This window comes from Boleophthalmus pectinirostris, unplaced genomic scaffold (genome assembly GCF_026225935.1).
Source record: "Boleophthalmus pectinirostris isolate CB_2022bp ecotype Guang Dong unplaced genomic scaffold, ASM2622593v1 HiC_scaffold_3, whole genome shotgun sequence".
Lineage (NCBI taxonomy): Eukaryota > Metazoa > Chordata > Actinopteri > Gobiiformes > Gobiidae > Boleophthalmus > Boleophthalmus pectinirostris.
Window position 1 is genome coordinate 22,787,554 of NW_026571299.1, and position 27,656 is coordinate 22,815,209.

The window sequence follows — 27,656 nt, forward strand, 5'->3', positions numbered from 1 at the left end:
GAATGACATTTGAGCTACATTTCGCTACCATTTCTACTTCTGGACTTAAGTGCAAAACTGTAAAATGAACACAACAAAACAGAACAACAACAAAATGAACTCACAAATCCTAAACAACAAACATAAGAAAGACAAACAGAGCTGCCTGTGTGAACAAAAATAATTTCTGAATTAAATAAGAGAATAAGTTAAATAGGTAAATTACAGTTCAAATATAAGATGCTACAAGTGCTGCTCAGTGGTATTCAACGTGGTCACAGTTTCTCAAGAACTTTGGCTTTTTGGAAATCAGGAAGTGCACGGTTAGTATGCTAGTTGTTGCGTTACCTAGACGTCAAAACTCTCAAAACAAGATTTATGTGATCTGTCTGTGTCCAGTTACAAAGCGTTATGTTGTCCGGGAAGTGCGCGGGTAGCATGCTAGTTCTTGTTAGCATTACGTGGACGTCAAAACTCTATTCATCAAGTGTGCGGTTAGCATACTAGTTGTTGTCAGCGTTACCTGGACGTCAAAACTCTCAAAACAAGATTCATGTGTCCTGCCTGCTTTGAGTTATAAAAATGTTTTGTTGTCCGAGAATCAGGAAGTGCACAGTTCGCATGCGAGCTGCCGTTAGCGTTACATGGATGTCAACTCTATTCATCAAGTGTGTGGTCAGCATGCTAGTTGCTGTCAACATTACCTGGATGACTTTCAAAAACTCTCAAAACAAGATTCATGTGTTCTGCCTGCGTCCAGTTATAAAAGTGTTTTGTTTTTTTGTTGTCTGGGAATCAGGAAGTGTGTGGTTAGCATGATAGTTGTTAGCATTACCATGACCACGCACTATGCTCCGGTCTCTGAAAGTTGTGAGAAGTTGTGTTGAATAATTAGGATGCTCTGAATGCATAAGGTAAGCGAGGGAGAACTGTAGACCCCTGCAAACCAGTTCCGTTTTTCTCATTTTTAAGAGAGAAAAAATCTGGTACAGGACATTTAAATATTTTAAAAGAACTGCTTGTTTAAATATATCAACAGTTGAGCCAAAGTTATAGAGAAAACTGACCAAACCTTGCTCCTTCTTCACTATTTGGTATTCACTTTTACATGTTCAGAGACAGAGAAACACTTGGGCAGTAGGCTGAATTTTGAGCATTGGAGAAGTCGATGTCGTAATTTCAGACGGAGGGAGAAGCCTATACTGGAGATGTCAGTGCACTGCCTGGAATGTTCCACAGTATGACATTAAACAGCTTTACCTTACATTTATTCAATTACAGGTGGCTTTACAGCTCAAAAACAGCTAGAAAAACAAACACTCCTGTAACTTGATTTGGTTTGGTTTCCATGAAGATAGAAATGTTTAGTACTATACTGTGAAACATTCCAGACACAGAAATAACATCTCCATGGAGAAAAGAATTTGACAGAGAAAATCTTCATGCTAGTTTTTGTTTCATGTGGATAGGCCTGGTAATTACAGAGAAATTAAAAGATTAACAAATTTCTGGAGTTTGCTGTAACTTTGCAGATTTGTTGACCTGGTTTACGGTTCATATCTTTGTAATTACTCGGCCTATCCACATGAAACAAAAACTGGCACAAAGTTCGACGTCTTCCCTCTCAGTATAAATCAACAAATGAAATTGCTTTTTCACAGTAGCTTCAGAAAGTGGTGCCATTTTTCAACCACAAAGACGTGATTGTTGTCAGTTGGAAAGACTTTAAGACTTTTTAAAAACACAAACCTCTGTCCTTCATCTGAAATTATGACTTCTAAAATTCTAAAATGTGACCCATTTTGCCCTGCTCAGTTTCAAGCTATTGCCCAATCCTTTTATGGTAAAGTTGTTTTTGCCAGCTTCAGTCCTCTTCAGTCCTTTCCTCTTGCATCGAAAGTGTCAGTCAGTGTGCTTTATGAATGAACCTGTCAGTCCCTGTAGATGGCGCTCACGTGTCGGGGCCCCACGTGATACGACTCGTACTGCCCTTCCATCTGGCCCTCGTACGGAGTCTGGTACAGGCCCTGGTTCGGCTCGGATGGAGAATAGTGGTGCGGGTTCATGTACGACGGAGAGGTGTCTTGCTTCGGTACCATGTTACTGCTGATGCTAAGAGGAGGAGTGGGCGGGGCTTCGTAAGGAGGCGTGCCCACACCTGTCGAATGCCCGTCGTACAGGTTGGCCTTAATGGATCTCAGGTGGAGCAGGTGGGCGGAGTCAAATGTCCCATACGGCGGACTTGGTAACCCGGTAGAAGCGTAACCCATTGACGCGATCTGTCTTTCCTCTTGTTTCGGTCCGAGCTGAAGACACCCGGACACCAGATTCGACGTGGGTTGCGATAGGCCTTTACACAGCGTATCCAGGAACGCTCTACTCTGCATGGACACGCCCCCCTCTAGCGCCTCCGACAGGGCGCAGATGTAATTGCGCGCCAACCGTAGCGTCTCGATCTTGGAGAGTTTTTGGGTTTTGGAGTGGCACGGCATGATGCTGCGCAGGTTCTCCAGCGCGTCGTTCAGCCCGTGCATTCGAGACCTCTCCCTGGCGTTGGCTTTGATCCTGCGCGCCCGGAATCGCTCCTGTCTCGCTTTGGTGACGCGTTTTTTCTTGGGTCCGCGCCGTTTGCAGCCGTCGTCGTGGCCTTCGTCTTCGGCTTCGTCTTCCTCGCTGCAGGCCTCGTGGGGGTGCTCGGACAGGAGGGGAGGGGTGAAGTTGTGGGCGGAGTTGGGGTGGTCGTCGGGGGAGCTGGTGGAGTCGGCTCGGTCCATCCACTGCACAGGGCTGGGCACCTCCTCCTCCTCAGCTCCTGGACGGGCGTACGGCTTTATCATCATGATCTGAAAGTACAAAAAAGTGTTAGTCCATCACCTCTTCTCATGTTGTACCATAACAAACACTTACATTTATATAGAACAGCTGAGTGCCATTAAATGTTAAAAAATTTAAGTAATCGGCCGCTTGCAGTTTACACTTTGGATAGCCCAGGGTGAAAATATGCATAGCACACTCGGTTGGCTGATGTCCAAATGCTTTTTTTATTAACAAAATAAGGTTTCGGCAAAAAAAGCCTTCATCAGATATTTTTCTTGTCTTGGACCACAACACATACACTTTGGATAGCAACATTTTCAAAAGTCAGATGTATTTTACCGCAATCAAACTATCACCACACCATCAAAACCACTCTACTTACCTACATTACTTTCATGATAATATGTCGAAATATCTGTTTGTGAAATTTAACTCTTCATTTCTCAGGCCTCCTCAACCACAATGAAACCTCTCTGTTCATTTTACAAACTGACCCTTAAGATTCTTGACAAAAAGCTCAGACACTGGCACCACTGTGAAATATAACCAATTTAACTTTAGGACCATTTTACAAATTTTAATAATCTTAAATTAGTTTTTAAGTGTCTAAACTTTGATTTATCACTGATTCAGAATTTGCCAGGACCATAACAGAGTGATACAAGAGCTGCTACTAGTGGTAATTGTGTTGTCCCAGTGCACAGGACTCTGCGTCAGTCTCTAGATCTGCAACCAGCTGATTTCAAATTGGACACCAATAGCAACAAATTTAAATTAAAATGATTGTATGTTTCCAATCAAAAATGCCCTCACTGAAAATGTACTGTGTATATCTTATCTGTGCATAACATATGTGTCTTGTCGGTGTTTATGCATTTAGTTTATATATTTTTATATGGATATGTGTTGAAAACTTGAAAACTCTCAAAGCAATGCATTTGTCTTGTCTAATGCAATTGTGATGTCCTTAATAAACATAAATAAACACGTTTGGAGTGACCCCAAGCAGTTGCTTCCAAATGGTTTTCATCCAACAATGTGCCTAATTGGATTTAAAAAAAAATGTTGCTATGTCATTGTTTTAATCAAATAAAATCCCTGTTATTATGCAGTGCCACTACAGTATATCTAACTTCTATAAAGCTGACAACATCTCTTACTATTTTATTTGACATTTAACAAAAGCATCGAATCAAAATTGCAACAAAAACTGGGTTCAAACTTGGAACCAAAATTGGACTAGATCAGGGCTCAATCAGGACTAAAACAGGACCAAACCGAGTCTACGTGAGGATTAAACCAGGACTAAACCACAGGGATAAAACACCACAAAACGTCTCCCCTGGGGAATCAAACCAGGGACCTACTTGTTATGAAGAAGGAGCGCTAACAACAATTCCACTGTGTTATCAAATTTCTATGTAGATTTGCATGTTATCCCTGTGTCTGTACTCAGTAGGGTCTTGTTTAGAAGGAGGAGTCAATGTCAACATCCTCTCATCATCTGAACTTTAAAGAATAAATTCAAAATTTTCAACCTTCATTTTATTTTTGGACTCGCTTGACTGAGAAAACATCTGTACTTATTTTGGAATAATCATTTGTTTGTGATTGTAACTTGAATTGTTTGGAAAAAGAGCTCGAACTCGTTCAGTAGGTCATTGAACTAATCCAATTACAAAGAGTCACCTTTTCAGCACTGGACAGTTCCAGGTGATCCACAAGTCTCCCTCTGTCAAAACTCAGACAAAACTCCGGAACTCAGAATAACCTGGGATGTAAGCCTGTATATCTGTCATGATTCCGTGTTGTTTTATTTCGTCTTTACGATAATCCAGTACCAGTAATGCCCCAGTGAGCTAAAGCGCTGTCCGCCTCTCAATCTGGGACAACGCGGGATTTGTGGATGAAGCGCCGGCCTCGGGATTAAACCAAAGATCGCTTCCCCAGATCAGCGCGCGGTGGTCGGTTACGTGGATTAAATTGGAAAAAAAAAAAAAAAAAGTAGAAGAAGAAGCTAGAAGAAGAAAAAAAAACGTTCATTGGTTGCCTCTAGACGCTATTACGCACAAGAATCGTTCGGTAAAAGCCGCTGTACGTTTCAGAATTCGAAAAGTTAGGCTCGTTGTTTTAGCAAATAATAATTCAAAACTAAATCTCCTGAATGGTCCTCAAAATGGCGCCATGTAACGAACAACTGAAATCCACAAATAAAAGTGTAGACTGTGTTTATTAAAAAGGACGACAAAGGTTTGATTCGCAAAAGTAGCCGAGTACTCAACGTTACGTAGGATATATTAGATTATATTTTCAACTAAACTAAAACAAGTATAATGTTACAAAACTGAACAACTCTGACGTTATTATTTAGCTGTTTAGGCGTTGGAATCAGTAGGAGCAGGTGTAAAAGTCAGCTGCGTAAAAGTAGGTCAAAGCCACAACTTTGGCTCAAATGGCGCACCGTACAATTGAGACAAATGCACGTGTTTTCTACAGTTTTAAGTAGAACTGATTATTTAAAATGGATATCTAATGTTGAATTGTTGTGCCGTTTTTCTCTCAAAAAATTCAAAATAGTTAAGCTGTTCTAGTTTCTAGGAATGAAAAAGATTAGCGCTAAAAAAAAAAAAAAAAAAAAAAGGACGTAATAAAAATTGGGCGTACCGTTGTGAATACGTTGAAGTCTTAAAGTTGACAGGAATCTTTAGTTGACGTCCATGAAGCGTGCGGTGCGTCGGGGTGTCCCTCTCGGAGCTGCGTCAGCGCGTTTGACTCGGTTGGGCTTTTTAACCCCGGCGCCGTAAGCTCCTCCCCCCTCGCGGCGACACACACACACGACGCCCGCGCGGGACGACGGCGGTGCGGGGGGCTCGCGCGTGGCCGGCCCGTGGCTCGTGGTGCATCGCGTGTGGGAGGGGGGGTGCACGGGGGGGACGCGGGGGTGAGGGAGGGAGAGGGGGTCACGGGGGGGGGGGCTCTGAGCCTAACCCGAAGTGACAGGCCAGAGCCGGGCACGAGCAGGTGTTTGCGCCCGGCCCCGCAGACACATGAGCTCATTCACAGTTTGGTTTTGGTTTGGACTTCACTCTTTTATTGTGGAGTTTTGAACTTCAGAAACAAGAACGATCTGCTGAAGTGAACACAAACTCACTGAAGAAATATGATGACCAATAACACCGCAAAAAGTGTTAAAACTGACTCTCGGAATCAGTTTGAACATTTTGATATATATATGAGTCCAATCTGTTCTAGAGTTAATTTAATATTTTTGGAAATGTTAATACTGGAAATTTCCTGTTAATACCTATAAATCAAGAGTTATATTAATGTTTTGAGAGTAAATGGATAACACTTTGTAGGGTTATCCTGATTTGCCTAAACAACACACAGAGGGGTTTTATGTTTACACTTTATTTGAGTTAATTTAAGCTGAAATGATGTACAAAACTGGTTCAAACTGATCTTCTTTCACGGGAGTTTGAAGTGGTGGTGGGAGGAGCCAAATTAACACTAAAGGAAGTTGAATTAACACTAGGGGAAGATGAATTAATACTAGGGGAAGATGAATTTACTTTAACCATAACAACTCTGGCAAATAATCCCAACTCCATCCCCTATTTAAATTTCAAATAGATAAACAGCTCTGAAATAGTTTACCCTGAAATTTTAACCCTTTAGTTGTTGCTATTGAATGACATCCAATAAATGCTCCAAAAAAGAATAAGTTCAATACAACATTTTGGAGATGTTATGCTAGGAACGAAAAGTTTTAGAATCCTTCTAAGCACAGACCTTTAAAAGAGAGAAACTGGACAAGTTGAGGCAAAAGTGAAGTAGAGGAACTGTGATTAATACCACAGAATACCACAAAATAATGAAACAAACAAACAAACAAAAAGGGTTTTACCAAAATGAAAACGTATCAGAGATACTTCTTTTTGTGAATCTCAAATATAATTTTGTTATAAAGGCTTCAAATCATTAAGACGAACCACATTTCCTGTTTGGTATGAATAAAGTTCTAATTGTGAATCTGAAAGTATAGACAAAGCTCAGAGTATAGTGTGTGTAGTTTGTTGTGAGCCTGTTTGACTCCACACTTGTGTCTGGAGGTCTGGGGCATCTCTTTGCTTCTCCCTGAGCGTCTGTGTGTCTGTCCACACACCTGCACCCTTCACTGGGACAGAGCGCTCACTCTGACCTGGGTCCAAACACTGGGGACTCTACTGTAAATCTGAGGCTCTGCACTGTTCAAATAACTTCAGAATGTCTCATGTTTGGACTAGTTTTCATTATTAGAGCAGTTTTCCTGTTGTTTCCACATTGTTCTGAGGAGAGCTGATACTATCCTAGACTCAAATTTGACTGTTAAAACTCTTCAAAAGTAAAAAATTGTCAAATTGCATTGTGATTGAATAAATGCAATATGTTTGATGATGTATTGTGGAAAATTCCAAGCAAAGCAAGAGAGACAAAGAGGAAACAGAGCTTCCACCTTTACCATACAATATTTGAATGTAAATGTGTGTACAGATGGTGTTAACGTCTCTGCTCCTGTGCACCTCAGATGGTTCATTTTGAGTCTGTTCTCCTCTGAATCACATGTTCTGGACTCTCCCGTGTTCTCCCAGTGATCACACGCACAAACACACTGAGTATGCAGAAGGTCTGGAGGGTCAGGGAGACTGGACACAGACCTGGTCCAGTCCCTGAGCTCTGCTCAGACTGAGGAAACTTTCTCCATCTGTCACAGTCCAGTTCTCATGAGACCAGCCTGACCTCGAACTGTGTCAGAAAAATTATCCACTCTCCACATATCCACTTTCAATACAACTTTATACTGTCTATGGAACTTTTCTGATGGGCAGTTTTTATTGTTCAAAAATACCTTGAAAAACATGCATTGTTAGTGTGGGTGCACTCACTGCTCCGCAGATCTGATGTGTCACCTGGCCTGATGGTGTCACCTGGCCTGATGGTGTCACCTGCCTGTACATGTGCTGTTTAATGGCACACTGCCATACTACAGCTACATTTGCTCCATGGATTCACAAATGGAGACGTGTGCAGAGATACACAGTATCTGTGACCACAAACACACAACAATCCAGCAGTATTCAAACAGGCATGAATTAGTCTAAACACAACTGTTGGTAAAGTAAAGATGAAACACCATTATAACAGGTTTTTACATTTATTTAGACTTATGAAGATTGTATACTGTATTGAACTTTAAGAAGAAAAATAAACACACATTTGAGCAGGTGAGTGTTAAGTCCAGTGTTGGTGTTGTTCAGAGTTTTGAGCTGCTATCATCTCCTTTAGACACAGTGTGTGTGATAAGTCCATACGTCACAAACACACATGTGCATAAAGCCCATTGATCCTGAGGCCTCCTGGTTAACTCTTGTGTTGTGCTGTCATAGTTGTCAGATAGAAGCGTGTGCTGGTACCTCACATCTGGTCTGTGGTGTGTGTGTGTGTGTGTGTGTGTGCGTGTGTGCATGTGTATGTGTGTTTGTGTGTGTGTGCAGGGGCAGAATGACTGTTCCTCTCAGTTTCATGGTCACACATCAGCTTTAGGCTCCTCCAAAGCCGTGGTCACCCTGCAGGTCCTGGGTGTGGGGCTGCACAGAGGGGTGAGACCTCTGGACCCAAACACTAACCCAACCCCCCTCCTCACCCGTACACCCATACACCAATCCCCACTCTGTGAGTCAGAGGGCCCATATTACACTGTTTTCTCAAAATGGTCTGTTCCACTTTGTGATGTCATCAAGTGGTAGCTTTCAAGTCCTGTCTTTTACCTCAGTTCAGTTCAGATTGTCATTTCCAAGGCTGAAATGATAAATGATCCAAATGATTTTAGTGAAGGTGTGTGGAGTTTAAAAACATAGTGGAGCACTTCCTGTATATCGCCTGTATATGTATATATATGTCATGTGTATGTTGTGTATATGTTGTGTATATGTCATGTGTATGTTGTGTGTATGTCGTGTATATGTCGTGTGTATGTCGTGTATATGTCGTGTGTATGTCGTGTGTATGTCGTGTGTATGTCGTGTGTATGTGTGTGTATGTGTGTATGTTGTGTGTATGTCGTGTGGTGTGTATGTGTGTGTATGTTGTGTATATGTTGTGTGTATGTCGTGTGTATGTCGTGTGTATGTCGTGTGTATGTCGTGTATATGTTGTGTGTATGTCGTGTGTGTCGTGTGTATGTGTTGTGTGTATGTCGTGTGTATGTCGTGTGTATGTCGTGTGTATGTCGTGTGTATGTTGTGTATATGTTGTGTATATGTCGTGTGTATGTTGTGTGTATGTCGTGTATATGTTGTGTGTATGTTGTGTGTATGTCGTGTGTATGTCGTGTGTATGTCGTGTATATGTCGTGTGTATGTTGTGTGTATATGTTGTGTGTATGTCGTGTGTATGTCGTGTGTATGTTGTGTATATGTTGTGTATTGTGTATATGTGTTATGTCGTGTGTATGTTGTGTATATGTCGTGTGTATGTGTGTATGTCGTGTGTATGTCGTGTGTATGTCGTGTATGTGTGTGTATGTTGTGTATGTGTGTGTATGTCGTGTGTATGTGTATGTCGTGTGTATGTCGTGTGTATGTGTATTGTGTGTATGTCGTGTGTATGTCGTGTGTATATGTTGTGTGTATGTCGTGTGTATGTCGTGTGTATGTCGTGTGTATGTCGTGTGTATGTCGTGTGTATGTTGTGTGTATGTCGTGTGTGTATGTCGTGTGTATGTCGTGTGTATGTCGTGTGTATGTCGTGTGTATGTCGTGTATATGTGTGTATGTATGTTGTGTGTATGTCGTGTGTATGTCGTGTGTGTATGTCGTGTGTATGTCGTGTGTATGTCGTGTGTATGTCGTGTGTATGTCGTGTATATGTCGTGTGTATGTCGTGTGTATGTTGTGTGTATGTCGTGTGTATGTCGTGTGTATATGTCGTGTGTATGTCGTGTGTATGTCGTGTATGTGTGTATGTTGTGTATATGTTGTGTGTATGTCGTGTGTGTATGTGTGTATGTTGTGTATGTCGTGTGTATGTGTGTGTATGTGTTGTGTGTATGTTGTGTGTATGTTGTGTATGTCGTGTGTATGTCGTGTGTATGTTGTGTATATGTTGTGTGTATGTTGTGTGTATGTCGTGTGTATGTTGTGTATATGTTGTGTGTATGTCGTGTGTATGTCGTGTGTATGTCGTGTGTATGTTGTGTGTATGTTGTGTATATGTTGTGTGTATGTCGTGTGTATGTCGTGTGTATGTCGTGTGTATGTTGTGTGTATGTTGTGTGTATGTCGTGTGTATGTCGTGTGTATGTCGTGTGTATGTCGTGTGTATGTTGTGTATATGTTGTGTGTATGTTGTGTGTATGTCGTGTGTATGTGTGTATGTCGTGTGTATGTTGTGTATATGTTGTGTGTATGTCGTGTGTGTATGTGTGTATGTTGTGTATATGTTGTGTATATGTTGTGTGTATGTCGTGTGTATGTCGTGTATATGTCATGTGTATGTCATGTGTATGTTGTGTGTATGTTGTGTATATGTTGTGTGTATGTTGTGTGTAAGTTGTGTGTATGTTGTGGCTGCCCCTGAGCCCTGCCCCAGAGTGGTGCTGAGAGCAGCGGCGCCCCCCGGTGTGCGTCTTTATGGGGCCATTGTGTGTCCATAAGCAGCTCCATAAGCAGCTTTGTTTCTGCATGTGCAGCTGGACTAGCTTCCATTAGCATAGCACGCTAAAGGGAGAGCCTAATATAATTAGAAAACAAAAGTCAGGTGGTGCTCGGAGTGTGTGTGTTGTGTGTGTGTGTGTGTGTGTGTGTGTGTGCATGTGTGCGGCGCTGGACCCAGGCCCGCCATAATTTCATTATGAAGTTGTGTCACACAAAAGACACAAATGGTCCTTTTTCTTTTATTTGAGCTTTAATTTGATTCAGTTTGGGGTTTAAAAAGAGCAGCGCTGAAGGCACAAGATTTACTCTTCTCATTTTCACCACAAAAGTGCAGCAGAAAACGTGTGTGTGTTTGTAATAAGAGCACGTTTTGTACAAAAGTACAAAGGAGTTATTACATTTGTGAGGGAAACACAGGTTAGACTTTTACTCACACACTCACCAATCTCACTACACACACGAGTGTGATACACAACACACACACACACACACACACACACACAGAGACACACACAAAATACTACACAACACACACAACACTACACACAGACACACAAAAAACACTACACACAAGTGTGATACACCATACACACACAACACTACATAAACACAACACTACACACACATACAACACTACACACACACACACACCAACACACAACACTACACACACACACAACACTACACACACACAGTACTTCACACACATACACAACACTACACACACACACAGACACACACACACCTTCACACACAACACACACACACACACACAACACTACACACACACACACACACACACATACACAACACTACACACACACACAGACACACACACACCTTCACACACAACAATATACACACACACAACACTACACACACACACACACACACACACTCTTCTGTCTTTATAAATATTGTTATGAATAAAGTTTGTTCTTCATTTCTGTTCACAGAGCCCTGCCCCTGTCTGCTCCTGTCTGCTCCTGTCAGAGCAGTTACATTTACTTGAGTAACTTTTTAAAGAAATTGAACATATCAGAGTATTTTTCTTACAGCATACTTTTACTCAAACTTGAATAATAAGTTTAGTGAAGTAACAGTACTCTTACTTGAGTAAATGTTGTGGTTACTCTTCTCACTGTCAGTAAGTGTACAAATACATATTTCTGTCTATTCCTTGAAAATACCACATTTTGTGTTTTACTCCATGTTTTATCCTTCTATCACACTTCAAATTAGAAATAATATGTTACGTCCTGCCACTCTTATTTGTGGAGTACTTTTCCCAAATACTTTTTTTTTACTTGAGTCATTTCTTGCAACTACTTTTTCCTTCTACTTGTAATATTATTTTGAAATAACGTGACTCTTACTTGAGTAAAATTTTTGGCTACTTTACCCCTGTCTGCTCCTGTGGCTGTGCTCCTGTCTGCTCCTGCCTGCTCGTATCTGCCCCTGCCTGCCCCTGCCTGCCCCTGCCTGCTCGTATGTGCTCCTGTCCTCTCCCGTGCTGCTCTGCTTGAATACACCGCACACACAAAAGGATCAGTGACAGGCGTCTTTAAGCTGCCCCTGTCCTGTCGGCAGACCGGGGCTTATCCTGTTAGTCACGATAGATGAGCGCCCCCCTCCCCCTGCACCCCCCCTCTCCTCCCCCCTCTCCCAGCTGCCCCGTCCCAAACGCCCGCGATAATAAAACCAGATTTGGCTGGTGGCTTCTGTTTGGAGCAGGTCAAGCAGAAAAAGATGTGTTTACGGCGTTTTGTTTTCGCCGATTATCCACCAAAAAGTGCTCCAGTTTTGGTTGGTTTTGGGGGTTTTGGGGTTAGACTCGCGAGACAATGGGCTCTTGTGTTAAATCCACTCTCCGGGTCGGTGTTAAATGTGGTGTTTCTGCTGCTTGGTTTCACGTGAGAGTTTGATGGGGTCCCACGAGATGGAACACACAGTGGACATTTGAAAGTCCAGACTCTTTAAAGTGGAGATGGAGAGACTGGTGTCCTCCTGTTCTCCTCATGCTCGGTCTGGGAATGTGTCACACTCAAGACTTCACACTATCCATTTGAGTTGGGTTTTGGGAAAATCAAGCAGACCTAAACCAGGACTAAACCAGGAGTAAACTGAGACTAAACCAGTACTAAACTAGGACTTAACCAGGACTAAACCAGAGCTAAACCAGGACTAAACCTCAAGACTAAACTAGGAATAAACTAGGAGCAAACAAGGACTAAACTGGGATTAAACCAGCACAAAACAATGACTAAAGCAGAGCTAAACCAGGACTAAACCCCAAGACTTAACCAGAACTAAACTAGGACTAAACAAGGACTAAACCAGAATTAAACCAGCACAAAATAATAACTAAACCAGGCCTAAACCAGGACTAAATTCCAAGACTAAACCATGACTAAACCAAGACTAAACAAGGACTAAACCAAGTCTTAAAACAGGACTAAACCAGCACTAAACTAGGACTAAACAAGGATTAAAACAGTATTAAACATGGACTAAACCAGACCTAAACCAGGAATAAACAAGGAATAAACAAGGACTAAACCAGGATTAAACCAGGCCTAAACCAGGTCTTAAAACAGGACTAAACCAGAACTAAACAATGACTAAACAAGGACTAAACCAGGACTAAATCTGAAGACTAAACAAGAACTAAACTAGGAATAAACCAGTATTAAACATGGACTAAACCAGACTTAAACCAAGACTAAACCAGGAATGAACTAGGAGTAAACAACAATTAAAACAGGGCTAAACCAAAATTAAAACAGGATTAAACCAGCATTAAATAGAACTAAACCAGGACTAATTAAGTAAATGCATCTTATATAATTTTCATATCATATTATGGAACATTACAGGCAAAGCAATAGCATCTCCATGGTAACAAACTCCCAACCTGAAATGATACGCAGTGCAACTTTAAATATCTCAAAATGGAAAAAACAAACAAACAAACAAAAAAAGGAAGCAGTGTGCGTTAGATCATGTTTATTGTTGTATGTATTCCTTCTGTGTTTAGTATGGCTGCTCGTGATTGGCTGCTCATGGCGAGGCGGGTACGCAGACCCGATATACTTCTTTCCGTTTCCATAGGAGGAGTTGTCCCACGTGTACGTCTGGATCCGGAGTTCCTTTCCTCCCACACTCAGATAACACCTACACGACACAGGAACACAAGGAATGAGCCGCTAAACAAGACATCAAAATATTTTTTATACAATTTATAATATTCTTTTTGGGATCCTCATCTTAAAAATGTATCAAGCAACATTTTAAATATATTCAAAAGAGAGACAAGGAGATTATGGACGAAGAGATCAGTTCAAGTTTAAAAAAAGTAAAAGTAAGAACAACAGTTGGACAAATGATTATGGCTATAAGTGGAGTACATTTATGGAATGGATTTGGAGATTTAGCGAAAATTGAGGCTCCAACCATGAATGTTACTTCAGTTCGCACACGCTCAGTAAGACCTCCATGGCAGAGTCCTGCACGGGTCCATTTTTGGAGACCCACACCCGCCCGCACCCACACAGTACAGAACCACACCCGCCCATTAAACCCGTGATTTTATCAAAGTTAAACCCACACCTGCCCGGACTCCTTAACATTCCACCTGTTACCCACCTGTGCCCGAGATAAATCACACACAAATTAAAATCATTCTAACTGTAGCATCCATCAGAATATGAATTGAAAAGTTCCGACTTCAGTTACAATCACAAAATGAAATGAAACTGTTTTGCTTTCTTTAGTACAAGTACAAGTTCACAGACACGACTCTACATCATCACTTCACAGGCTTTATTTACTGAGCAGAAGAAACACGCCACAGACTGAACCAGGACTAAACCAGAACTGAACCAGGACTCGCTGTCAGGACAGGTCCACGTCTGTGTAGTCCGTCAGGTGACCACAGGTGAAAGGACCGGAGCAGAGCTTCGCGCCGCACACCTTAGCCCGATCGCGCTTTGCGAACACTCTGCTCCACGGGCTTGGGGTTCGCTCTCTCTCTCTTAAGTCCATGATTAGTCCTGGTGTAGTTCCTGGTTTCGTCCTGATTTAGTCCTGACCCAACTGTGTGTAATTACTACTATAAAATTCCAGAACATTAAAACCCGCTCGTTTTCAGCGACTATTTCTCGGGGGTACCTGACCCGGTGCAGGACTCTGCTCCATGGTGAGAAATCAGAATACTGTGGAAACTATCAGAAAAACTGAGTATTGTAAGAGTATCCTGGTTTCTCCGGGCTACTGGCATATCCAGGAGACTAAAATCAGGTTACTGTGTCTACATGGACATTCACATCACCAGGATACTCAAAATGGGATACAGTTTTCCATATTGATTACATGGTACTCTCTTGAGAAATACTATATTTATATTATTAAAATAAAATCCACACATACTGAAGCTTATTGATCACTTTTTATCAGTACTAGACCCTCAAACTCACCAGATTATGACAAAAATCAGCTTTATAAGACCTATCAAATGTTGTGCTGTTATTTATTTACCATATTTTTCAGACTATAAGTCACACTTTTTTTCATGGTTTGGGTGTTTCCTGTGACTTATACTCTGGTGCAACTTATATATTAAAATTTTCACAATGACAGCCACAAGAGGGCACTCTAGGCTTGTGTATCAGTTTTCTGCACACGTCTCCTGTAGGAAAAAAAAAAAAAATGCTGTCCTGCTGCAAATAGTGAAATATACAGCAGAAAACAATAATTGAGCAGCAGAAAGAAAGTTTGGAGTGAGCGAGAAACTGGGGAAAAGTGGGGATGGAGAACACAGCTTCATGGCAACCAGGAGGATGCACCATGAAACTTTCCTGGAAGTCAGTGAATGGGTCGACAAAGTCTGGACTTCAGTGACAACTGAAGTTGCTCTAAGTTGCTCAGAAGTGACACAGAGGATGAAGAATTCAGTGGATTTAGTGATTTTGGAGTGAGATGGAGAGTTTGGTGAACTTATGCTCTGTTGTTTATGCTCTAGTTATCTGAAGAACTGTTCATGCTGCTTTAACATACCAGACACCTATTAAGCTGTTGTTCTCTGTTCTATTGTTATTACTAGAACTTGACTTTCAACATGAAATGTCAGTGCCTGGTCACTGATTTTATAAAATAATTTTCTCCAAAAAAACTTATACGACTTATAGTCCAAAAAATGTGGTAAATCTAGATAAGTGTGTATGGTGCACTCACATTTTCCCAGGACGTGTGATGTAGCAGAGACTGTAGAGGGCGAAGTCAAACTCAGGACTGCAGCCGATGATAGCAGAGCCCACCTGTTTATAGTAGCCATTCCAGTTAAACTGCATGCCCAGCACGTCCGGGTACGAAAGCCACTGTGAGCAGAGAGACGGGATATGTGTTGAAATTAGAAAAAAAATAGGACTTAAAATGAGAATAATTTTATGATTCTTTCATTTTGACTTAAATTGGTGAGATAATACCTGCGATTTTAAATATAAACTTTAGTTTTACACCAATCAAGAAGCAATTTGTGAAGAAAAACTGAAAAAATATATATGTTACAAATGATAGGAAGTAGAGAGTTCTATTCCATATTAGTTCTGTTCAAATGTTTGGCACAATTTACACAAAAGAATTACTTTTTTCTGATAATTTAAACTTTATTACAACAAAATAAAAGTGTTTTCTTATATTTTTATTTGTTAAATCATAGCCTCTGTGCAGATTAAAGGAGTTTTGGCCTGTACTGTTCAGTATGGTGGTTAGTAAATGGGATCTGTAATTCGTTCCATCATATTTTGAATTTTAAATGTTGTTGAATTTCTCATTTTGATTTTTTTTTTAGCTCTGAAAAAATAACATGTTTGAATTATTTTTATTTTTAAATTCAGATGCTGAAATGTTAAGTGTAAATTTTCAAATTGTTAAAAATTCTGTATAAAAAAATCACCTTTTAAATGTAAAAAAAAAAGGAAGACCTGTATCACCTGTTTTCTTTCTGTCCTTATGTTGCCAAGTTTTGGCTTTCTGTTTGATCTTGAGTTCAGTCAATGGGAATTTATTTTGAAGTTTCCCCCAGAAACATCATGTTGTGTGTTTTTCAGGGGAAATTCACACCTTTTCTGAATACAGTTATCTTGCTAGGAAAGATTTGTATTTTTAAATCTTCAACAAGTATGTCTAGAATATTTTAAAAACAGAATTCACAATCAGTACAATCTAACTATGGAGAATAAGAAATTATTGGTGCATAAAAGGAAATGGAATATTTGCTCACTGGTGTTAGAGCTATAATAATAAAAATCATCATTATTGTTACTGTTTACTTTTTGTGTTCTGTATTTTAAGATGGTATGAGCCCTTTTGTTTGAGTTGCTTATACTTAGTTTTATTTTTTATTTGTTTTTTATGTTCTTTTTTGTAGTTTTTTCTTGTTGTTTTTCTATTATTATTATTATTATTACTATTATTATTTCATTATGGATGTGTATTAAGTATGAGTGGGTGTGGGTGTGTAGGTGATGTTTGGTTGAATGTGAAGTCTGACCTCCTTGGGTTTGTGAATAATAAATAAAGTAAAGAAAGAAAATAGTGCAATACATAACCCTTTAAATTTACCTGTTTCCATGGAGACAATAAACTATATTAAAGACAAACACTACCAACTCAGATAAATCAGCTCGATGTCCTGTGTACATGTCAGATCTGTGGAGACACGTAGCCCTACATATAAAACAATAACACATGGAGCACTGACCGGCCCGTCGAAGCTGTGACTGTAATAGTTGAGCTGTCCTCTTTTCTCCAGGAGGTAAAACTGGATCCAAGTTATGAAAACCAGACACTTTTCCTCCTTTCACTTCACCTGAAACACACACACGCATCACTGTAAGAACTTGTACAAATAGATCACACTAATACAAAGCATTTCCACAGCGCGGAAATCCAAAGAGCTTCACAGCATTTTTCATTCAGTACAGTGTTATAACATATTATGATCTGCACTGAGGTGGACTGAGGGTTACAAAGCTGCACTGTTCTTCAAAAATTAACCATCACAGTCTGGAATTTTGGACATAGAACCTAATTTCCTAGACCCTGTTTACACTAATACGAATCGGCGTATCACCGTATCAGAAACGATCTGCGTCCAGACACGTCGCTTCTGTCCGCAATCAAAGCGTTCTGACGTCACGTGAGCAGTAAAAACAAGGAAGTCTGAAGTTGCAGCAGCTGATTTTGAGCCGAGGGAGATGGCGAGTGTAAAAACTGTCTTTTCGTGGACTGACAACAAGGTTCAGTTGTTACTTAGCATAACACTGGATTTTAAGATGAGCGTGGAGGCTCTCAGAGAGTGAGGACTGACTCGTTTCTGTGTCCGTCAGTCTTCCCTATCCACACATCTTTGAACATATTTGTTTACGTTTTACAGAAATGAAACTTAAAACCACATGGCTCATTTGCATAAACTAAGAGTTTAAAAAAAAAAAACAGCTCACTATTGTACTGCTGATGCGGTTCAGCTACTGTTGGACTAAAGGACACGACTCAGTGGAATATGAGTGTTCTTTCTGTGACAGAGGGGTGTTCTGCTGATGGTGAGTCTGTTCTGTTCTTCTATTGCGTGTGAGATGGTTCATGTTAAACTTTTCAGAGACCCACATCAGAGTATCAGTGTTTTCAGGCGTCCACACAGTGCCAGATCAGATCCGTACTCAGATGAATTCGTTGGAGCTGGCGACACCAGATCGTTCCGTCTCTGGAGCCGTTTTCATTCTTATTATTGTGGACGAACACTGCATCCACAACGAAAACGACTCAAATACATACTAGTGTGGACGGGGCCCTAGTGATCCAGAGTGTTGGAGACGTGTGGAGACACTTTTTTAAATATTCCATTCAGTCCTTGTATTTGCAGAGGTCGCTGGTGCTAGACTAGTGCATGTCAATGGCCATAGTTATCCTGCCACTAAAAACAGTCTTACCCACTCCACAAAACACCCAAAACAAATCTATTGTTACACCAGACTGTCCATGTGAATGTCTGTGTTGATAGAATAATTGTAGAAGTAAAACCAACCTTGCATTTGAAGGATTTATGTCTGAGCAGCAGCAGTGAGTTGTACTTCCTGATAGAAAGTTTGGAGAGGCAGACTGATATCACCGAGCACCTATCTTACTGGTAAAGTAAAATTCTGCTGCTGCTGAGAAAAGAGTCCCTCAACATGTGACGATTCACATGTTACAAGTGATACAAGGATTAGTTTGATTTCAAACATTATTCTATCAAAAGTGTCTCCACACGTCTCCAACACTCTGGATCACTAGGAAATGAGGCCATATGTCCAAAATTCCGAACTGTCCCTTTAAATTGCCACAGTGGTATGTATGTGTATATGTATGTGTGTATGTGTGATTGTGTGTGTGTGTATGTGTGTGTATGTGTGCATTTATGTGTATATGTGTGTATGTTTGAGTGTTGTGTCCAAACCCGCAAAGATGTGCTCGAAGCCGCTGGAGTCCATGGCTCCGCTGCTGCGAGAGTAAAGTCCAAACCACATTTTCTTCAGGTCCTCAATGAACTCCTCCTCTGAAGAGTAGATGCCTGAAAAACACAAGGACAGAGATTTTAACATCACACCTCCCAGAAAAATATCATGACATTGAAATGTTTCATAACATCATCTCTATCTTTAACCCACCAAAATGAACAGAAATTATATGGGCAAGGTTAAGAGTTGAACTTTTTTTTAAAGCTAATAAATAGTCTATTGTTGATGCACTTGGTCTAATCTGGTTCAGTAGTAATAATCCTGGTTCACACATGTGTACTGTATAGTTCTTTTAGTCAACACCTATGACAGGTTAGACGACTTTTTCACAACAACTGCAACATGATGATATTTTACAAAAAATGTTAGTAAATGCTTTATTTTTGTTTTACTTTGCAAATGTTTGGCACAATTTACACAAGTACACAAGTGTTTTCTTATATTTCTTATATTATATTTGTCAAATCATAACCTCTGTACATATTAAAGGCATTTTGGCCTGAATTGTACAATATGGTTGTTAGATAACAGTTATGGAATTCACAGAAGGATGTCATGATTCCAACCAGGGAGTACAGTTTTCAGTATTAGTAATCATGGTTCACATTATATGTAGTCCTTTTTGTCAGCAGCTACAGCAGAGTACTTTTTCACAAAAACTTACATGATTATATTTCAGATTTTACTAAAAACATTAATAAATATTAGTTTTTGTTTTTTACTTATTATCCCTCTCCAGGCAGGCGTTGCAGATTTGCAACAGCTAAATGCTAATTACCTACGTACTCCAAATCCATATTTTATTAGCTTTTTTTATTCAGGAGCCTTTTTTCCCATCCATGCTGATAAACGTGAACGATGCAGACTGTGCAAGAATGGCTACACACGAACGGCCTGCCAGAAGTGCAAAGTACTTAGGATAAAAATTGTTTCTTGGAGCACCACACGAAAAAGTGATGTTGTTCTGCCACTGTAAAGCTGTTACACTGTGCTTTATGTTTTCATTGTTATGAAAAGTGGTGAACACATAAAGTTAGTGTTCATATCATTTTCAGTCTTCAGTGTTAATTTACCACATGGGACCAATGCTGCAAATCTGCAATATCTCAGAACACATTGGATGTGAAGGTCTCTCTCAAAAAAAGTCAGGATTGTATATTACTACCCCATATGATCATTTTCCCCAAATATCAGATTTTTTCCTGTTACTAAAATTTAATTTGGGCCTGAGAGGGTTAAATGACATACATGCAGGTGTTACCAGTTCTGTTACCTATAATAATCACACTGCCAAACCATAAAGCCACAACAGACTAATAAAAATAAATGGCAAAATCTTTACAAAAAAGTGTCTAAACTGTGATAAAAATGCTCTGTTTGTGCACACCTCCACCACAGACTGGCTCATCTGAAAGCACAGACCTGCTCTACAGAAAGAGACAGAGCAGGCTGTACTTTCTCAGGAGGCTGAAGTCCTTTAACATCTGCCAGAAGCTCCTGCTGATCTTCTACTAGACACTCATCTGCAGTGTCCTCTTCAACACTCTGATCTGCTGGGGAGGAAGCCTGAGGGACAAGGACGACGTGCAGTTGGATAAGCTGCTGAGGAAGGCAGGATCTGTAGTGGAGCAGAGCTTGACGAAGGAGAAGAGAGGCCTAAACAAGCTCCAGTCCATCTAAGAGAACCCACAGCACCATCACCGGACAGGAGAGCACCTTTGGGGACAGGCTGTTGTTCCCATCCTGCTCACACTCTGGAAGTCGTTTGTTCCACACACCATACGACTAGTCAATGCTTTACTATAATTTGTCTGTCTAAACTGTCAGTACATTCTGGATGAAGTTTTCAGGGTTGATGACTTCGGCAGAGGAATTCAGATTTACTGCTTCTGCACTTTAATTCCCAAGTTTTTCCACAAACTGTCACTCAAAACTATGATAAATACTGACCACAAACCAAGTCTGAATTAGAATAAATTGAAATGTATTTTAAAATTTGTTACCTTTACTGCGGAGGAAACTGAAGAGCTCCCTGCCCACTGCGGTGTTGGACATGGTCTCTCTCACAAAGCGATCCTGCTCCTGAAGCTGCTGCTGGGTGAAGCTCTCCGTCTGCCCCGTCATCCTCCTGTAGTTATCCAACACGGCCAGCAGGGCGGCGTAAGTGGGTCTGGAGAAGAGAGCGCCCTCGTCCAGGTAACGGAACAGACTAGAAGATAAACACATTTATGAAACTATAAACATTATTAGACTCATTTTGGGTCATTGTGTAATTGACAAGTAAATATTTCTCTGAATAAATGTCAAAAATCCAAGTAAAGCAGAACACGATGTGGGTTAAACATAACATACGTTTAGATTCAAATGGGCAATGGATGAGTGTTTGAAAAAAGGCCAATCCAGTGTTACCAAAAAGAGGACAATAAATAAAGACAACAGATTACAATGTTTTTCTTCAAACAGGACACACTTAAAATGTTATTCTGACCTCCTGTCCTCCAGCCCCATGTTGTAAAAATTGTGCAGGATTTAGATTTTAAATTCAATAAACAGATCTGTGTCAACTGTGCCCCTAAAATACAAGGAAACATGTTCACATTAAATACAATTTTGACTTATAACACATGTAACACTGATTTATCCTTCATTACAAAAACACTGGATGGACAAGATGGTTCAAGACGGTTATTCAATCAAAAAGCAGAATGACATGACTCTCTCAGTTTCAAAGCTGAAATCCAGTGTGTTTAAACCTAAAATGCTTCTCTCTGATCTGAATGGTCTCTCCCTAAACCCCAGCACCTGCACCAGTGATGAGTCAGTGCTAGTGCAGCTTCTGCAGCTCAAGGAGGGAATTCTGGAGGTTCTGAGCTTCACATGAAGCCTGGTCTGTCTTTACACTGAGAATGAGACACACTTGGATGTGTCTCTATCTGCAGGTGAAGGATCTGGACACACAGTCTCAGTTGTGATTGTAAAATCTTTTAAAAAGTAAGAGCACAGCTCCTTTAAACCACAGTGTGTTTGTGTCTCACGGTTTGGAGGAGTAGTCGGTCTGAGCGCCCGTCTGGGAGTTGGAGATCAGGGTTTGAGGGTCGATGATGAGCTGAGATCCTGACGCTTTGTTTGAGTCCAGAGCATAAAGAGCCTCAGACACAGACTTAATTTCAGCGTCAGTGACAGAACTGCCCGATGCTCCACCTGTGAGAGACACACACTTTAAACTATTAAACCACCTGTGAGAGACACACACTTTAAACTATTAAACCACCTGTGAGAGACACACACTTTAAACTATTACACCACCTGTACAAGAAACACATATTAAACTATTGTTCCACCTCAAAGCTCAAAATACTCTGTTCCACCTTGTGATGTCATGTAGTGGTAGTTTTCAAGTTCAGCTCCTTTTACCTTTAGTTCGCTGATTGGCAATTCCAGGGCTGAAATGATCCAGATGATTCTAGTGCAGGTGTATGGAGTTTAAAAACAGAGTGGAGCACTTCTTGTAATACCACATGACATCACAAGGTGGAATGTGGTGATTTTGGAGTGTTTTTGTTTGAGAGAACAACTCAAATGACAGAAGAAGTGTTTAGAGCAGCCAAAATGAACTCAAGGATGAGTTTCAATAAACCAAATCTATTATTCATTCCTACATTTCCTACATTTTCCTTAGACTCAGTGTGGACTCTTGAGGGGCTGCAGTTTCCTCTTATTCCTGCTTTGAGGACTTTTTCCCATTCAGAAAATATGACATTTTGTTTTAAACTGATGCTATGGCAAAGGTCTTAATTTCTCCTCATTGTGAAATCCTGTATATTTCTCGGTGCACCTGTGTCTATTGGTTTTACACAGAATAATAAAAATAGCTTCACGTGTCTCCTTTCTGTTCCTCTTTGTGAATTTGTGCAGGTGCGATAAGAACACTGCCGCGCATGAGAATCTGACAGGTGTGATACTGTTAATGTGTGTTAATGTTGTTAAAAGTATCAAAAATCTGTTACTGATACATACTAAAAATAATACTGAAACTAGACAGGTACTGATACTAAATAAGTCCCATTGACAGAACAGAACAGAACAGCACCTTTTCTGAATATCTTCAGAAGGATCTTGAGCTGGATCAGAACAAGTGTCAGAGCACATAGACTAGTACACACATGGACCAACATGAACCTACTGCACCACTGACCATTACACACATATAAAACACATGGAATAGAAAAAAAATTACTATCATTTAATACTGAAAATCACATTCTATTGTCTAAAGAAAGAGTGTGTTTTAATATCATTGTGGTATTGGAATCAGTATCAAAGTACTGAATCTATTTCTTGGTACTGAAATCAAGTTTGAAATGATGGTATAGTACAGTACTATGTGTGTGTGCAGGCGTGAGTTGTACTTTTCTAGCTGCATACTTTTATTCCTAGTTAAGTAATATTTTTAGAAGTGTAAAGTTAAAGCTTTATGGTGGCAATGTTAGGATAAATAACTAGGCTTAGCTGTTTTGTATAATCACCTCTATAGTTCATGATTGTATCGAGCTGTAAGACTCGTAGATTTATGTCAAGACAAATGCAGGATATTCCAATCTATCTAATAGCAAACTAACTAATTAGGACAAGAACTACTGATAGGGATGATGTCATGACTTGTTAGCCAGATAATACCCTGGCTAGAGTGTGATTGGACTGTGCAAAGTGCCAAGAGACCTAACTAAAGAAGAGGCGCTGAGTCTAAACTACGGAAGCCTCGCACGACAGTTTGTGTATAAAATCATTGTATCGGCGTGAAACACTGAGTCTGTGCATGGGAATGTCAGCACAGACTCATTGTACAAGTACGACTTTCTAATACTGGAATAAGTAAATTATCTGAACTTTATTTCTGTTTCAAGTGTTTGTTTGTTTTTAATCTAAGCAGAAACTAACCAACATGAGAGAAAAAGGTTGTTTTCCTCAACAGCAATTTGAAATGATTTGAATATTTGTGTTTCTTCTCCTTCAGGTATGACTTAGTTTTGTGTCTGTCCTTTGAAAATACCAGATTTTGTGACTTATTTCATGTTTTGTCTTCCCTTTACATTCACTTCAAATTATAAATCAGATGTTAATTCCTTACAGTTATTCTTTATGTTACTCTTACATGAGTAATAGTTTTCCCTGATACTTTTTCATTTCTAGTTAAGTAATTTTTTGGATCACTACTGAGTAAAATGTTCTGCTACTCTACCTTTATGTGTGTATGTGTGTGTGTGTGTGTGTGTGTGTGTGTGTGTGTGTGTGTGTGTGTGTGTGTGTGTGTGTGTGTGTGTGTGTGTGTGTGTGTGTGTGTGCGTGTGCGTGTATGTGTGCGTGTGTGTGTGTAGTGACTTACACACATCATTGTTGTTGGTGCAGCAGGTTTGTGTGTGTGTGCGCATAGTAACTTACATACATCTTTGTAGTTGGAGCAGCAGTTGTGTGTATGTGTGTATGTGTGTATGTGTGTGTGTTTAGTGACTTACACACATCATTGTAGTCGGAGCAGCAGTTGTCGTACTGGCTGCACTTGGAGTTACAGTGACATTCATTCTGAGAGTTGTAGGCTTCACCACAGCGACTCTTACAGGAGAACGAGGCTGCAGAGAAACACACTCATGTCAGGTCCACACAGTCACATACAGCTCTGTGGCTGTCAAATATTTAGAGTGATTAACACTTACTACTAACACTATACTACTACTAACTGTCACTGTACTGTGCTGCTGTTAAATGCTGCTCTAAAATGATCACTGCTGGTACTACAACCAGTACTAAGAATAGAATTTGAATAGAATCTTCAAACAGTGCACCAGCAGCACTCTGAAATATAACAAGGATGTCACAGCAGTAAAACAGAACAACATTCAAGCTTTCAGGACATTCAAAGTGGTTCACATTGCAGTTTTTCCTTTATTCGACACTTGGTAATGCAAAGTGACTACTGTAGCCATAGCTGCCCTGGGGCAGACTGACAGAGGCAATGCATCACCATCTGCAATTACAACCAGTCCTCACTCACACACACACACACACACACACACTTTAATACACGGCAATGTGTGTGAACACACAACAGCAGCACAAGTGTTGCCCCCTGTTTCTTATAGATCGTTTCATTTTGAATTCAGTTCAACAAATCTTTGTCGAGGTCAGGGGCGGGCAAATATTTTTTTCCATGGGACCACATGAGAAACAAAATATTGTGGAGGCCAAAATGCTTCACTTAATTCTGCATCATATGAACTGTATTTTTATTTATTTATTTTATAAAAAGCAGTAAATTGCATTGTTCTTATGAGCTGATCACACTGGGAAGAGCTTATGTCATGACTAAGCAATGAAAAAGTGAGGTTGTCTTACAAAAAAATGTCACCTCTAAAATAAAAACAATGCAGCTTTAGTCCATGCATGAGGGAAAATGATAAAATATTATTATTTATCATTTATTTTATAATTCCAAATGAGCTTAAACAGACCGGTCAGAGTCAAACAAAGGTCCATATGTGACCTGAGAGCTGGACAATAGCCAGGTCTGCTCTAGCCCAAAATCACAGGACTTAACAAAATTGACTTAAACAAAAAGTTAGAAGATCAAATAGAAAGTTGGAAAAAGCCACCTGTCCTCTTGTGCACTCAGTGCTGGGTCTGTATAATGTGCTGATGAACCCAGTTTTACACATTCAAACATGAACTCTGAACGAGAGTCTTACATTTACAGATTTGACTGTAGTCGAAGCAGCAGTCTCTCCAAACCTCTCACATGCCGTGTTACACTGACAGGTGAAGTCACTGTCTGTGCCATAGTCACAGCGCCCCACGCAGGAGTCCAGGGAATCTGCGACAACAACAGCACAGTCACACAGCTGCCTCAAGGCAATCTGAGGGAGAGGAGGCTGCTGATCTACACCAACGGCCTCTCTGCTCCACCAAACACTCTCTGTCAGCAGCAACTCCTGGTGAAATGTATAAAATAAATAAAGTTACTCTCTCTGTCTCATATTCCAGCCTCCTGTGGACAGAGACGGGCTCGTCAGGTGGAGTTTGCTGTGTAACTGTAGATGCAGATTTGTTGATCTGGTTTATGGCTCATATCTCTGTCATACAGGACCTATCCACATTAAACAAACACTGGCACAAGTCCAATGCCTTCTCTGTCTGTACAAATAACAGGGTTCCTAAGGTCATGGAAATCCTGGAAAAGTCATGAAAATTTAAAATGTAATTTTCCAGACCTGGAAAAGTCATGAAATTTTGTAAATTCAATGAAAGTTTTGGAAAAAATCATGTAATTTTATTATCTCTTTCACACAACTCCAGTTTTCTGTTAAGTTCTCATGAGGCTCTTCTGATTATTTGTGAACGTCTGCACCTTTTTTTAAAAAAAGAGGCGACAATAAATGCACTGACAGGATTTTGAATGTTCAAAAAACTATAATCCAAAACCATAAGTTAACATTTCATATTTAGCCCTAAAAGTCTGATCAGTTCTACACATGTAGATGGAAAATTCACTTTAGCTCATGAAAAAGTTATGGAAAAGTGTTGAAATTTTGTCAGTGAAAGAGTGAGAACTCTGAAATAATCTAAAGTGATTTTTATTTTATTTTTTTGTAATTATTAGTGTGATGTTATTGTTAATCACATGTCCATAGTTTTATATGCGTCCTATTAACTATTATTAATAAACCGGTCATTACTGTGTAAACATTCAATATTAGTTATTAGGTTAGTTCTTGAATTTATTTTAACAGCATCAACAAGTTACCTATTGAGTCTAAATAGTGATCATGTAAACACCAGTGTCTTGGCCAAGGACACAACAAAATCATTCATCTGTGGGAAGCTGGAATGTCTGATTAGTGAACAAACGCTCTTACCAACTGAACTTCCGTCACCAGGTTTTCTCACATGTTACATCATCAAGAAAAACATTTTTATAACAAATCAAGTGACAATACAATAACAGCAAATGGATATAAATACATGTCTGAAAACGCATGTTTTGCTTTACAGGTCGGGTCATGCCTCGGTCCTGCCCTGGATAGAGAAATTATTAGAATAAGGAGTGTCTAACTGACGTTTTCCATTTATTTCAATCACACTACATCAAACAGAAATAACTACACAAGAAATGGACAAATCATTCATTGTAACCTCTTTTTTAATTACATGAAATTATATTTAAAAATCAAAATCTCCATTCTGCATTTTATAATATTAGCCTATAATGTTGTGAATGGCATCTTAAAGCAGCAATTAAAACTACTTATATCTATATATATATTTCAGAATTATGAAAAATTATGACTGTAGCTGTAGCAATCAACAATTTAAAAAAGAAATATTAGATTTTTTTAAATACGAAAAGTCATAAAAATCATATAAGAAAAAGAGAAGGAGAAGAAGAAAACCCATGAACTGACTTTTCAATGGAATATGTGAAGTCAGAGCATTTCTATTTAAACTATAATATTAAAAAAACATGATTCTTTTTGCATTAAATCAATATAATAAGAGACTTACTGGTGTAGCCCTGACTGAAGAGAGCCACCCAAAATACCAGAGCAAGGATGAACTTCAT

General features: G+C 39.9%; 2 protein-coding genes across 2 annotated transcripts; both read right to left on the reverse strand.

Annotated features, from left to right (window-relative positions):
• On the reverse strand, window positions 1-5,547 carry LOC110159109 (neurogenic differentiation factor 4-like). Its single transcript, XM_020923669.2, has 2 exons — window positions 5,461-5,547; window positions 1-2,822 (listed from the first exon to the last, which is right to left on the reverse strand). Exon 2 carries the CDS (start codon window positions 2,817-2,819, stop codon window positions 1,911-1,913), a length of 909 nt encoding a protein of 302 aa, XP_020779328.1. The 5' UTR covers window positions 2,820-2,822; window positions 5,461-5,547; the 3' UTR covers window positions 1-1,910.
• On the reverse strand, window positions 5,501-27,656 carry LOC110159118 (uridylate-specific endoribonuclease-like). The gene is given in 12 exon segments (XM_055160314.1): window positions 5,501-5,779; window positions 13,478-13,664; window positions 15,723-15,865; window positions 17,251-17,319; window positions 17,321-17,358; window positions 18,985-19,098; window positions 21,049-21,254; window positions 22,081-22,246; window positions 24,559-24,672; window positions 25,786-25,822; window positions 25,825-25,910; window positions 27,599-27,656. Coding segments are annotated over 12 exon segments (1,497 nt in total).

Excerpts from the sequence above, each read along its gene's own strand:
- LOC110159109 (XM_020923669.2), bottom strand. The coding sequence starts at position 2,819 with ATGATGATAAAGCCGTACGCCCGTCCAGGAGCTGAGGAGGAGGAGGTG.